The sequence below is a fragment of the Rana temporaria genome, chromosome 3 (genome assembly GCF_905171775.1).
Source record: "Rana temporaria chromosome 3, aRanTem1.1, whole genome shotgun sequence".
Taxonomy (NCBI): domain Eukaryota; kingdom Metazoa; phylum Chordata; class Amphibia; order Anura; family Ranidae; genus Rana; species Rana temporaria.
The window spans coordinates 317,736,015-317,750,404 of NC_053491.1; the positions used below are offsets into that span (position 1 = coordinate 317,736,015).

General features: G+C 45.0%; 1 protein-coding gene across 2 annotated transcripts in view; it reads right to left on the reverse strand.

The window, feature by feature from the left end:
- Nucleotides 1-14,134, reverse strand: part of FCHSD1 (FCH and double SH3 domains 1) — a 135,636-nt gene extending 121,502 nt beyond the window's left edge. Inside the window, exon 1 of one of the 2 annotated variants that reach the window (XM_040344951.1) lies at nt 13,995-14,134. In XM_040344951.1, the coding sequence (XP_040200885.1) occupies nt 13,995-14,108 (114 nt within the window). In that variant the 5' untranslated portion in view covers nt 14,109-14,134. The remainder of the gene's footprint in view (nt 1-13,994) is intronic. The other variant, XM_040344952.1, reaches the window with a different exon arrangement.
- Nucleotides 14,135-14,390: the final 256 nt, after the last annotated feature.

The following is a 14,390-nucleotide window of genomic DNA, read 5'->3' on the forward strand; positions in this document are numbered from 1 at the left end:
GGTCTCTGGGACATGGATGTGAAGAGAGTTACAAGGCAAGGTTTGCTACTCATATCCAAAATTATTAAAAGGTTTGGCTATAAATACAATGTAAATTAAATTCCTATAGAACATGTACAACAGACTAAGAAAGGGCTGGTTGGGAACATGCTCAAAGGAGAGGAGGAACAGCGATCACATCATCAATACGCCACTGCCATTTACTGTCCAATCAGAAGGAGCGGCTAGGGGAGCACAAACTCAGCAGCCATTTTTTATTCTAACTGCCTCTTCTCCTTAGATGGGCAAGGGTCATTGGTATGACTTCAGCATAAAGTGTGTTGCACCATATGTAGATTGCTTGCAGACAAAATACATGACGTTAAAAGAAGTTAATAAAATTTCCGTCTGGATTGCTCCTGGAGCCTAGGTTCACACTGCTGCGAATTCAAAAATCGCTGTAAAATGCACGTTTTTACCGCGATTTCGCGGCTGCGATTTTGCCGCGATTTCGGCCGCAATTTAATGTAAATCGCGGCCCGAAATCGCAAAAAGTAGTACAGGAACTACTTTTTGAAATCGCAGATGCGGCGTCACACTGATTAGGACAGTGCCATTGCCGACAATTGCCGCCGATTTGAGATGCGATTTGACATGTCAAATCGCATCTCAAATCGTTCCAAATCGTACCCAGTGTGAACCAGGGCTTAAAACCAATTCTACAGCATGTGCTGGTTTCTGAATCTGATGTCTTCTCTGAAAACCACAATATAAAATGAAACCTGCATGTGATCAATGTATTCCTATCCATCAGCTATAAACTGTTGACCAAAGGCTTTTATGTTGACTATCACTTTCCTCAACTAACATCAATCATGCTATTGATTTTCTTATGAATCATTACATACCTATTCATATATTCCTTTCAAGCCTTCACATTTCATAATACAGCAATACACAAGTACACCTTCACACAGTCACTCACACTAATCAGAATTCATTTTACTGAATTCATTTTTGGGTTGTTGGTGCTGACAAAATGAAATTTGATGAGTTTAACACATTCATATAAACCATGTAGAAGCTCTGAATTTGCAAAGCCAACGCCATCTACTTCCAGCAGTAGGAACAATGAGGGAGCTAGAGAGGACATGCTAAACTGGACCTGGTGCTTCATCCATGTAGACAAAATTGCAATGTGGCTCCCATGGTCTCAGCTGCAGGTCCTCTTTATGTTTACATTTTTAGTGATTTGTATACATTTTCTCCATAGAACCTATGTTTGCGTAAAAACATTTGCTCCCTGAAGGTCGAAACGCGTAGGGGCTTTTTCGCACATAGTGCTTATATGCACATAGTACTGTTCAAATTTGAATTGTTATTGTTACCATGTTGTGATTAATTTCTTTGCTTATTTGTTTATGGATTTATTTTTATTAAAGCTCATATCCGAGTTCCCTTTTTGTCCAGGGGCTCTTTTTTTTATACCTTATTTATTCCAATAAATGTATACTTTACCAACTTGTACATTATTTATATCGTGCTGCAACACAAAGCCCCTAGGGGTAAATTTCCTTTTCTTCAAAATTGAGGTGTAAGAAAAAAAAAAAAACTTGCCATGTGGCTCCCATGGTCTCCGCTGCATGTATGAATTAGGTCATGCACATGTACAAAAAAAAAAAGCAGCATCCTGTGCTGAAACGAACAACATGTCAACACAATTTATCAAAAAAAAAAAAAAAAAAACACAACAGCATGCAACTGAAGCTATAGAGTAAACAAAACGGAAGATTGTGAAATCTAGTCATCAAAAACTGATGGTAGAATATTCATTACAGGGAAGCCATTGGCTTTTCTGCCCCCTTTTTTAGATATTCACAAAACACATGTAAAATGATTCCACCAGTGTGCCAATATGTGTGCATTGGTAACATACAATATACAGGTTTTGCCCTGGATGTGCCTTTGTGGCTATCTGGTCTAGTCTTAGCACCTTGGGTCCGGTAGAACAGGTCAAACTGCAATCTGAAACACTAAAAATGATCTGGTAAGCAGAGATCATATGTTTTGTGTCTATGGCCAAAAGATTATTTTAGATTCATGGATAGAAATTTTATTTTTTATAGGATTTGGTAATGCTGACATGTTGACGTGTCATATTGAGTCATGTGAAATAAAACACTTTAATGACAAGTACACATTTCAATACATCAGCTTGTCACCTCATACTGGACTTGTGTCTGGTATGCATAATGGAGGTATGCATAAAACACCTTAGTTAGGGCTTTCTAAATGCTAGAAGAAAAAAAAGAAAAAAAAAAAAACATCAAAACTATAAAGGTAATTACAGTAAGCCAGAAAGCGTGTGTGCATAAACTGAACTCCTCTTTTCCAAAATACAAAGGCACGATACCTGCTGATCAACAGTCCATGCACAATTCAGGGTGGCCATTGATGACCGATGACTGACCACCAGCAAAGAAATCCTGACCCCTGCCACTGACCATATAAGTGGCATGAACGGCCTGCAATATGCTCATGTTTGCTGTTTAAGCATCAACTGCACAGCGGGTTAACGCTGCATTTATTCATACAGCAGCGCCTATTAATCTCACACTATGCGTCGGTCCAGGATGTAGATAATGGGGGGGGGGGAATGGAGCTAGACCCCTACCCCCAAAGTGTTTGTCCACAGCTCAGCAGCTAGGCTAGTGTAGCCTTTGAGCCACATAAGTTGTCCACCCCCTGAGAGAACTGCTGCAGAGAGCACCAGGTGCAAAGCAGGGAGAGGCATAAGGAGTGTCGAAGCCGGACAGTGACCACCTTCACTGTGTTCAAGGGATAGTGTTGCCTGCTCTTCCTCTTCCATCCAGCCTATAGGATTGGCCATGAGGCGATGGACTGCTGAGCCAGAGCACCACATGGCCTCTGGATACATGCTTAAGAGAGGAGGCCCGGATCATTGAAAGCTACCCTATGCTTGGATGGGAAAAGTACATGCGGCCAATTGCCATCAGGATGACATCCACAGCACCGGTCTAGTCAGGGCCTCGCAGAATGTGAGTAGCAGTCAGTTACTCACATGATCATCACAGGAGTCTGACTCCTACGAATCACAGCAGCAGGCGCTGCCAGGTCCCCCTGCCCTGGGACAGGGTGAAGAGCAACGCATCGGCACCTGAAAAAAATGGCTGCTGCTGCCCCCGATAGGCACACTGCGCATGAGCCGCCGCTGCTCGGGAAAGCCCGAAAACGCTTGGCTATTCTCGGGCAGAGGGCGCATGCGCAGTGGCGTCTAAGCGCCGGGCAGCACCATTTTTAAATGCAAAGCCGCACCGTCCACCGAAAGGTAAGTCACACTGAGCCCCTGGCCCTGCATGCATCTACCGTACTTTTTCAGATAAAATAAAAAATATTTACTTTTTATAGCCAGCCTACACACAGAAGGGGAGGAGGATATAAGGGACTTAAAAAAGAAGTAAAATACAATTATTTGTTATAAATATTTTTTTCCTCTTTGTGTATGTTTAGGTGACTAGGGGGCGAGGGGTGAAGATGCGGGGGCACCACAGGATTAGCTCGCACAGGGCGCCTGAACACCTAAGGCCGGCCCAGGGTCTAGTGGCAGGCCTTTGGCCGCCTTATGTATCCAACTCGTCTCAATGTGATCTCAGGGATTTGTTCCTGCTAGTAGAGTTCTGTCAAAAATAGACTGCATACGCAAGGCTATATACGCCTGACCCTCACACCCCTTCTATATTGAATAATACATGCTGGTTGCTTCAATAGTCACTATGTTAATAAAGTTCTTCCTCAAAATAGGCTGTGTGCAAAGAGGTATAAGTAGTGGTAGCATTTCATATTTTATAAGTCAATGTACCGAGGTTTATATGTGTCTGTTAGACTCATGCTTGTAGCACAGTAATTCACCTCTCCAGGATTACCCACCACACTTACATGTGTGTGAATCAGCGCAGAAGGGCTGCCCTGCCACAGTATACGATTTTGTATTTCTGGGTAGGGGCATGCACATTCGCCACCTCAGCTGTGCTGTCATTCACTACAGCAAAAGCCAATAGGCAAGTCCTGGCCAATGATTTATGGCCAGAACCTGCTGATCGGCTGGGCGAATGACAGAAGAGAGCCAGCAATGACGCACTGTTTTTGAAAACCAGTACATCGCTTTGAACATAAGCAACAGCACACATTGTTCAAGAAATAGAAGAACAGCACTCACATTGCCAACATCCGTAAATATTATATTAGAGAAAAAAAGGGGGGAAAAGAGGGAACCCAAAAGTGAACCCTGTTCGGACTTTAACAGCACAGTAAACAATAGGGATACATGAAAAAAAAAAAAATTAGAAAAACGACACATACATAAAACATAAGTTTTCTTTTTTCTGTATCTACTTTCCCCTGTATGAAGTTTGAAGACTTATTCAGGAATCACTGTTTCCCCTGACTTTGCTTTGCCAGCATTGCGCTCTCTCTGCATTAGCTTATTTCTTTCCTATATTGGATATTTGCGGTAGCCACTGTGCGGTTCAAGACTCCAATTATTTGTAAGCGAGTTCCTTTTTTTGCAATCATTGCATCCTGAACTGCGTCCTGAAGAGCCCAACGGTGAAACGCGTTGATGCACTTTGGTTCTCATCATATAATATGTATGATTTTTAACATTTACACTGTCCTTACATTTCATGTATGTCTTTTCAATTTTTTTTTAATGTATCCCAATTGTTTACTGTACCGTTAAAGTCCAAACAGGGTTCACTTTTGGGTCCCCCCCTTTTTTTTCTCTCTAGCACACATTGTTAGGCACAGTCAACCCTTTCCCAACCAGTGTCATCAGTACAGTGAAGGGGCATATTAGCACTGATCACTGTATTAGTGTCACTGGTGATGTCAGTGTCAGTCCCCCCTTCCCCCAGCGCAACTTTCACACAAGCCAATATACACTTATTGGAGTTTTTTATTTATTTAAAAATATTCCTACCAAAAGATATGTACTAGAATGGATTTTGGCCTAAATTTATGAAGCATTTTGAATTTATTGGCTATGTGTTATAACAAAGTAAAAAGCATTGTTTTTTTCAAAATTTCTGGTCTTTGTTGTAATTTTTTTTTTTTTTATATATGCCTTATGTTGTAAAACGCTGCATAAACTGTTGGCATTATATAAACCCTGTATAATAAAAAACCCAGTGGTGATCAAATACCAAAATAAAGCTCCATTTGTGTCAAAAAGAATATACATTTTATTTGGGTACAGTTTTCTCAGTTACCAGTTAAAGTAGCACAGTGCTAAATAGCAAAAAATGGCCTGGGTCATGAAGGGGGTAAAATCTTCAGGAGCTAAGGTGGTAAAGCATATTTTTTAGGTACAAGACCGGCACATTACAATGTACACAGCGAGTAGGTTCATGTTTAAGCCCCTGCCGGTGCAATTTTGACACCCACAATGTTCAACAGCGTGGAAAGATTATCCATGGCCCTGGCTCCAATCATGTATGATAACTACAAGATGTTACTGCAAAAAACTTATGTAGCTTATTCCATAGGGAGTCATTTGGTTCATCTTTTAGTGTCCGAGAATGAAAAGCCAGCAAATTGTAGACATCTGCAAAGCACGCTTGTACTAAAAATCTCCTGTGTAACTCAAGACTAATAAAAGGGACTGACAGGAAGTTTAAAATCTCAGTAAAAATCACCCATGAAGCTTAGCTGTGAGCAAAAGCCATTTCACAAAATATTTTTTTCTGATAACCGATGTGATTACTACAACAGTAGACATGGCTCTATATTTTCCCTCATGCATACATGCAGCACAAGTGATTTGAGAAGCTTGTGTCAGGAGGGATGTTTGAACATTTGCAACATAACCATTTAACCCCCGTCCCCCCCCCCCCCCCCCCTGTGTACATCTTGATCTGCATGTAAATTATATGTGGAGAAACATGAAAGCAAGTGAAAAATTAGGGCCCTTTCACACATGCGGACAGTATGTCCGTATTTCATTCATCCGTTTTTGGATGAAATACGGACATACATTAATCCCTATGTGATTGCGGGTGTCCGCTGACATCCGATCTCATCGGTGCCCGCTATGGTTCAATTCTGCAGATGGAGGAAAATCCTATTTTTCCATCCGTTTGCAGAGCGGATCGGGTGAACACAGACAGACGGTTCGTGTTCATCCGATCCTCCCATAGGGGAGAGCAGAGATCCCACAGGGCGGTGTCTGCACAGTGTACATGTCCTTCAGACTTTTGGAGGGCCAGACTTTAGCCAGCGGGAGTAGAAATTTTCCTGGCATCATTGTTTGTAAACATCTGGTATTAGGGGGAGGAATAGTTCTCAATTGCTGGTATCATAGGGAGGAATGACAGGAAAAGGGGCAATTATAGCCCCCTTTTCCTCATGGGAGAGCGACGGGGGACAGTATTTTGCTCCTGGGAGGGGGTTTTTCCCCCCCCCCCCCCTGTGAAGAAAATAGATTAGTTAGCCTTTGGGTGACCTTTCCTGGGCCTGAATAGAATGCCCGGGAAAAGTCAGTTTAAATTTGGTCAATTGTCCCCCAGGTGACCTTTCTGGGGGAATTTTGGCGGGCTCTTTGAACTTTGGGTGACCCTTCCTGGGCTTCTGGACAGAAAGCCCGGGAAGGGTCAGTTCAAACCAGTCAGAACCAGTGGGGTTTTAGCCCGTTTTGGGCTATTTAAAGCGGGTTCCGTCCAGCCCAGGCTCAATCTCCTCAGAAGACTTTGGAGCTGTGGTGTTTTTCCCCTCCCCCCCCCTATTTTCAGAAGATACCTTGTCATGGTTATTTCTTATGTGGTAGTGTCACCTTTGCTTTATATAAAAAAAAAAAGAGAAAGAAGTTTTTTTTTAACAGCAAAGGGGGACTAGCTATGCTCATATTTATTTGATTATTTATTATGAAAAATATCTGTTGTGAAGTTGGGTACTAGAGTGCTAGCTGGGTAATTGTGTTGGCAGCCTGAGCCGTAGTGGCTAGGTTAGCTTTAATGCTTTACGTTTATGCTTATTTATTTATATTTTGTTGATCATATTTATCACAATTTTTTTAAACCAATATTAAATAACCGCGGCCTTTAACATCCAACAGTGGTCTGTTGTCTTATTTATTTATTTATTTATTATAGTGTTAAGGGTAATTCCCGCCATAGTGCTCCATTAGTTGTGTCAGTGGGAAAAATGGTGCTCCACTGTCCGTGTCAGATGGCAGAATAGTGTCTTGTATCAGTGGGAGGGATTTCCCACTGAGCTTTCACATTGAGAAGGCTGGGCAGGAGTTTTTCAGGCGGTATTTAGGCGCTATTTTTAGCGCTGTACCGCCTAAAAAACTCCTCAGTGTGAAAGGGGTCTTAGTTTCAACCAGCTTCAGTCACAAAAAAAAAAACGAACTAGATACCCATACTTCCATACAGAATTTATGTGGCAGGGATGTTGGCAGGTTGCCTTGCTCCATATAAGCCAGTCAATGCATTTCACCAATCTCCCCCCTGGAAGCCTTGCTTTTAAAGAAATCCTTGCCAGGGCCTCTTCAGCTTGTGCATGTGCACTTGCAGTCTCAAAGCAGAGTTCCATCCAAAAATGCCACATTTGGCACCTTTTAGAGGGGAGGGGGGTGCACGGACCCGTTTTTGACCGGTACTCCACCCCACTTTCGGAGACTGCGCCGTGGCAAAGCTTGGCTCTTCCCTCCTACATACTCCACCAGGCCAATCAGAAAGCGCAGCACGTAGGGAACAGGCTGTGAAGCCAAAAAGGCTTCTCTGCTTGGTTCCCTTACTGGCAATGGCAGCAACTGCACCCAAATGCCGAATGAAGATCAGCTAGGGTGCCGACAACACAGGCTCCCTGGACAGGCAAGTGTCCATATATTAAAAGTCAGCAGCTGCATTATTTGTAGGTGCTGACTTAATTTTTCATGGGATGGGTGGACCTCCACTTTAATTCCCACTTGGAAAGCTGTACCCTTGAGGCAATTTCAAAAGGAAGGCTGTGCAAACACACATATTGAAGATTGTGAGCATCTGACCAGGTGGGCTGCACATATGAGATGGCTAAATTCATTAAAGGATAACCTCTACCACTGTCATTTAGAAGGTCAATCACATTTTAGGGAGGTGCTGATGGACCCAATACTCTATTGAGGTCTTACTTCTCTGGCAAGTACAGCAACAGAATCAATGGCCAATTCCACCCACCAATGCATCCTTTACAAGAAATCCCAGTCTCCCTGCTGGTTACGTTAGACACTTCAGCAAGTAATAAGAGACTATTCTAGCGAGCGGAAAAGTCTGGTTGTGGGGATATTTCACAACATGGTTGATCAGCGTCTTTGTCCACCAACGTCTACTGGTTGAATCAGTTAAAGGGCAATTCCACTTTTGTGGGGAAAAATATAGCAAAGAAAAAAAAAAAAAGGAAAAATAGTGTATACAATTGTGACAAGTCATTTTGTAACCGATTAAAAGTGACCTTTTCTTTTCAATCTGCAGCTCTGTAATTTTCTGTAAAATGCAATATGGCTACCTGGAGGTGTTCTGTACACAGAATACTCCCCAGAAACATTTTCCGCTTGTGTCATTGGCTCACCGATTTTGCTAGAAGTCTGCACTAAGTGCCCATTCACACCTAGGCGTATATACGCCTGAAGCGCGACGCCGCAGCAGCCCCTGATACGCTGGAGGGGTGAGTTTACATTGTCGGCTATGGAGATGGTTCACATCTCCACGCCGAACGCCGAAACGCCTGAAGCCCAAAACAAGTCCCGGACCTTTTTCAGGCGGCTTTCGGCATTCGGCCATAGCCGACAATGTTGATCACCCCTCCTGTGTATGTTACCGCGGCAAATCGCGGGACAAAACGCGGCAATTCACGGTAAAATACGCCGCGTTGTAGTGTGAATGCAGCCGACACAAGTCAGATTTCAGGCATCCTCTACAACAAAATGTATTTTGGTGAGATGCTCCCAATAGGAAATCATGTCTAAAGGGATGCAGGCCCAATAGCTTTCCTCAGAGCCTTGCAGGTGCAGCAGCTGATTGAATTTATTCTCACTTTCCCACATGGATACAAACACAAAGGGATTTATTCAGAACAAAAAGGTTAAAATCCTTGCAATGTACATAGATCACCCATGTACACAAAAGTGGCGTTCCCCTTTAACCACTTTACTACCGGCCACCGTCAATTGACAGCGGCACGATAGCTCTGTTCTGAGAGGACGTCATACGACATCCTCGTCTTGCAGAGCCACTAGGGGGCGCACGTGCTCCCGCCGCGTTACTGGGAACCCCATGTGTGTGCCCAGCGGCCGCCAGGCACCCGCGATTACCCAGTAACTGAGCAGGACCGTGGATCTCTGTGTGTAAACACAGAGATCCACATCCTGTCAGGGAGAGGAGACTGATGCTGTGTCCCTTGTACATAGGGACACAGATCGGTCACCTCCCCTAGTCAGTCTCCTTTCCCCACAGTTAGAATCACTAGCAGGGAACACATTTAACCCCTTTCTCACCCCTAGTGTTAACCCCTTCCCTGCCAGTCACATTTATACAGTAATCAGTGCATATTTATAGCACCGATCTCTGTATAAATGAGAATGGTCCCAAAAATGTGTCAAGTGTCCGCCATAATGTTGCAGTCCCAATAAAAAAAAAATAAAAAAAAAAATCGCAGATCGCCGCCATTACTAGTACAAAAAATAAATAAAAAAATCATAATTATGTCCCCTATTTTGTAGGCGCTATAATTTTTGCACAAACCAGTCACTATACGCTTATTGCGATTTTTTTTTTTTTTACCAAAAATATGTAGAATACGTATCAGCCTAAACTGAGAAAAAAAAAAAATGTAAAAAAAATTGGGATATTTATTAGAGCAAAAAGTAAATATTGTGTTTTTTTCTCAAAATTGTCACTATTTTTGTTTATAGCACAAAAAATTAAAACCGCAGAGGTGATAAAATACCACCAAAAGAAAGCTATATTTGTGGTGGAAAAAAAAGGTCAGTTTTGTTTGGGAGCCACGTCGCACGACCGCGCAATTGTCAGTTAAAGTGACGCAGTGCCGAATCGCAAAAAGTGGCCCGGTCATTGACCAGCAAAATGGTCCGGGGCTGAAGTGGTTAAAAATGTAGAACACTGGCTTTTGCATTTCAATGCAGTGCTGCTCAAATGTGTGTTAAAACAAAAACAGTGCAAGTATGAGTATGTCCTGCTTGCCTACTGCAATTGTGAGCACATCTTCAACACAACCTTTTGTGTCCTAAAGAAACAGCACAAAACAGGTCAAACAGCCTGAGAATAGTCATCCATACTACACCATTGAAGTAAATGGGAATCTGGAGCCTTGGTTTTGACATGTGCTTCAAATGCAGGAAACCGGCACCCACCTACATAAGCCTCTAGGCTCCTTTAGTATTGCTGCCCTGCAGACCTATTCCACCTTCCAGATTACCTGTGCATATAAAAACTTGGTCACATTCCCTAATTTTCTTCCCGCGCCTCATCCCAACCAATAAGGGTTCTACCTGCAGCATTCTACTACCCGCAACTTTCTGTGCGCAATACATATATTTTAATATGGCGCAGTTGTGGATGGCTCACAGTCAAGTGATCATTCACAGCGATCTGTGAATGTAAAACTACAAGTCCCATCTGACACCACACTAGTCGTTCAGTTTACGTCCTCCAGCCCCATAACTGAAGGTCTGTACAGCTTGGGGCTGGAGAAAGTCCACAGGAAGTTGTGCATTGCACCCTCAATCCGCCGATTACAACTGCAATTCTTTGCAGGCTCTAATGCAAAAACGTATGCATTTTCTTATTGCAATATGGGTGCTACTGTTATTTTGAAAATGCATGTGCCAACTCACAGGTCACATGGGCAAGATGAACGCCCAATGTCAGGCACCTTATCTCTCGCATTTGCTGAACAATATTTTGTTTTCTATTAGAAAAAAAAAAATACCGTATTTTCCAGCGTATAAGACGACCTTTTGGATGTAAAAAAATGCCTCAAAACTCGGGGGGTCGTCTTATACGCCGGTACCGGTCTCAGTCAGGCTGCGGGCATCCATTATTCAAAAGCTGCGCCTCCTCCTCAGACTGTTCCGTGATAGGCGGAACACTCATTTTCCCAGCAGAGCCTCTGTTCAGTGTTCCACCTATCACGGATGCCTTATCCTTGGCCTCGGACGAAAGGACATCCGTGATAGGCGGAACACTGAACAGAGGCTCTGCTGGGAAAATGAGTGTTCCGCCTATCACGGAACAGCACGAGGAGGAGGCGTGGCTTTTGAATAATGGATACCCGCAGCCTGAAACCCAAACACTGCAAACAAAATAAGGTAGAGAGATCGTCGAGGCCGGCAATGGCACAGTGGAGGCATGTAATGTAATGGCACAGTGGAGGCATGCAATGGCACAGTGGAGGCATGCAATGGCACAGTGGAGGCATGCAATGGCACAGTGGAGGCATGCAATGGCACAGTGGGGGCATGCAATGGCACAGTGGGGGCATGCAATGGCACAGTGGGGGCATGCAATGGCACAGTGGGGGCATGCAATGCAATGGCACAGTGGGGGCATGCAATGCAATGGCACAGTGGGGGCATGCAATGCAATGGCACAGTGGGGGCATGCAATGCAATGGCACAGTGGGGGCATGCAATGCAATGGCACAGTGAGATTAGAAAAAAGCCATTTCTCTCAGCGGTTGTTCCTGTCAGCGATTGTTCTGGCTACCCCTCAGCTTCCAGACAGACTAGTAGGAAGGGGGTCATCTTTTATAGAGAGTATATCCCAAAACCAAAAATGTTCCTGGAAAAATAGGGGGTCGTCTTATACGCCGGCAAATACGGTATATAAAATGGCGTTTAATGGTGTGTGTTGTGCATGCACAAGAAGCGTGGGACAGTATGACAATACTGCATGATCCCTCAGCTTAGGTAGGTGATCCACCTACTGTATAGGCATTAGTGAGGTTACCTTTCCAGGGGGCATCAGTGCAGCCAGGGCTACATCACTGGTGCTTTCAGGGGAACAAGGACACAAGAAAGGCAAGTTAAAGTGATCTTAGATTGTAAGCGCGAACGAGCCGGGCCCTCCGATTCCTCCTGTATTGACACGCATAGTAATTGTACCGTTTGCCCTTGTGATGAAAAGCGCAAACTGTTACCCTTCCTGGCAAGCCGCTTGCTAGGGGTGTGGTCTTCCTCTCGAGCCGCAATGTGTGCATCTATTGATACACAGAGTATTGCTCAGACCTGCCCCCTCACTGGATTTGATTGACAGTAGCAGAAGCCAATGACTCTTTGTGCCTTCACCGAGTCCAGTGAGGAGAGAGAGCTGCACATAAAAGGTTGTTTTACCTTATTGCAAAGCATGCATTAAAGTAGTTGTAAACCCTTACATATACCCGGTGAAGTGACTTTCAGCTGTGTATCACCTGAGGCCAATGTCACCTACATAAGTTGTACCTGTCTATCTACAGCCTTCTCTCTACATCCAAAGCTGAAGTTAGTCTGCGCATGCACAAAGCGTTTTCTAATTGGCCCGGCGGAGGAAGGGGGGTGAACTGAGGGATGGTGCTGTGGCGCAGTCTCCTGAAAGTGAAGTGTACCTGTCAAACACAGGTACCCATCCCCAGGGCCAGATTCCAGACAAGGCCAACAAGGCCAGGCCTCGGGGCAGCAGTGGGTGCAGGGGCGGCACTGCAGCTGAGAGGAGAGGACACTTTCATTTCACGGATGGTGAGAGGAGAGAAAACAGAGGGAAGAGGAGGTGAGATGGTTTTCAATGTAATTTTCGGCGGCGGCGGCGGCAGCAGCACCCCCCCCCCCCAATGATCAATGTCATTTCCGGCAGCAGCACCCCCCCCAGTTCTCAATGTCATTTTCAGCAGCAGCATCCCCCCTGCTTCCCAGTGTCCTGCCGAAAAAATCCCCCGGCGGATAATGTCCCCCCTGTACTGCGCAGGCGGGGGCGGCATTGAAGGACCCGGCCTTGGGGCGGCAAAGGGAGTAAATCCGGGCCTGCCCATCCCCCCTGAAAACGTGCTATTTTTGGGTAGAACTCCACTTTAAAGTGGTTGTAAAAGCTGAATTCTATGGATGAAAGTAACCCCCCCCCCCCACCTGAGCTCCCTCTCAACCCAGTGATATGCGTCAGAGCCTCAGCTGTCCCAGGATGCTCTCCCCTCATTGGCTGTGCCAGAAGCAGGAGCCGTTGACTCCCACTGTTGTCAATCACAGCCAGTGAGCCAATCAGGGGAGAGTGTGGGCAGAGCTGAGCTGCAGCTCTATGTGCCTTATGGACGCACGGTGCAGGGCTCAGAGCAAAAACACGTGCTCCCAGAGCAAGTGGCTTTCTATTGGGGGCACTGGTCAAGAGGGAGGAGTCAGGAAAGACCCAAAAAAAGAAACACAGCAGCTCTGTGCAAAACCACTGCACAGAGCAAAGAAAGAACAACGTGTTTGTTTATTTTTTAGAGACAATCTTCTAATGCCACTTTAAAGCATGCAAAATTCAGGGTACAGGAGGGCAATATGCAGTACATGTGTCCCCGGGGTACATACACTTATAAATACAAGCATAATAGTTTAGGGAAGCATACCAGCAAAAGTACATAACAGATAGTACATGAAATCCACAAACATGTCAGGGAGAATAAGAATAACATCCTAATAAACCTATACATACAGTGTTGTAGAACACTTGTGACCCCCTGTCTAACAATTAGACTGTAATCACCTCTGTATTTGGAATGCCTTCCCCTATGGTGATCAGAGTATTTTCTTGTGGTGAGGCTCCGATTCCACAGATAATAACAATAGACACACACAGTTCCATATGGGACAGTGACAACAGACAGTCATGTGACTTCTTCCACCAGTCAGGTCCCCTGTGACCCCCCAGGTACTTCCTATAACCCCCAGTACAGAGCGCAGGTAATTGTCCCCCCAGACAGGTGTCACTCACTTTCCGTGGAGGAGGCTGCATCCCGGCGGCTTCTCCGCTCTGTCCTGCGCTGACAGCACAAGGTATTAGCAGCAGTCCGGAACTCGCATCACCTCTGCCAGCTCTCCGCCCCATCGCTCCCAGCCCCGCCCAGCTGGCGAGCCACACCGCCGAACTCCGCCTCTAAATACATAGCAACACGCCCACACATGTGCTAGCCCCACCCGTCAACCCTTGTGGATTACCATTAATGCCCGCCCACATGTTTGACAGAACACGCTTTATTACAAACCACGCCCACCGTGTTCAGTCTCACGGACCGCCCAGCCCTGAGGTTCTGTATGTGTTTCCTCGCAGACGGCCCCGCCCCTTGTAGTGGTACCTGTACACGGTGTCTTGTCGATCTAGTTCCCCTAT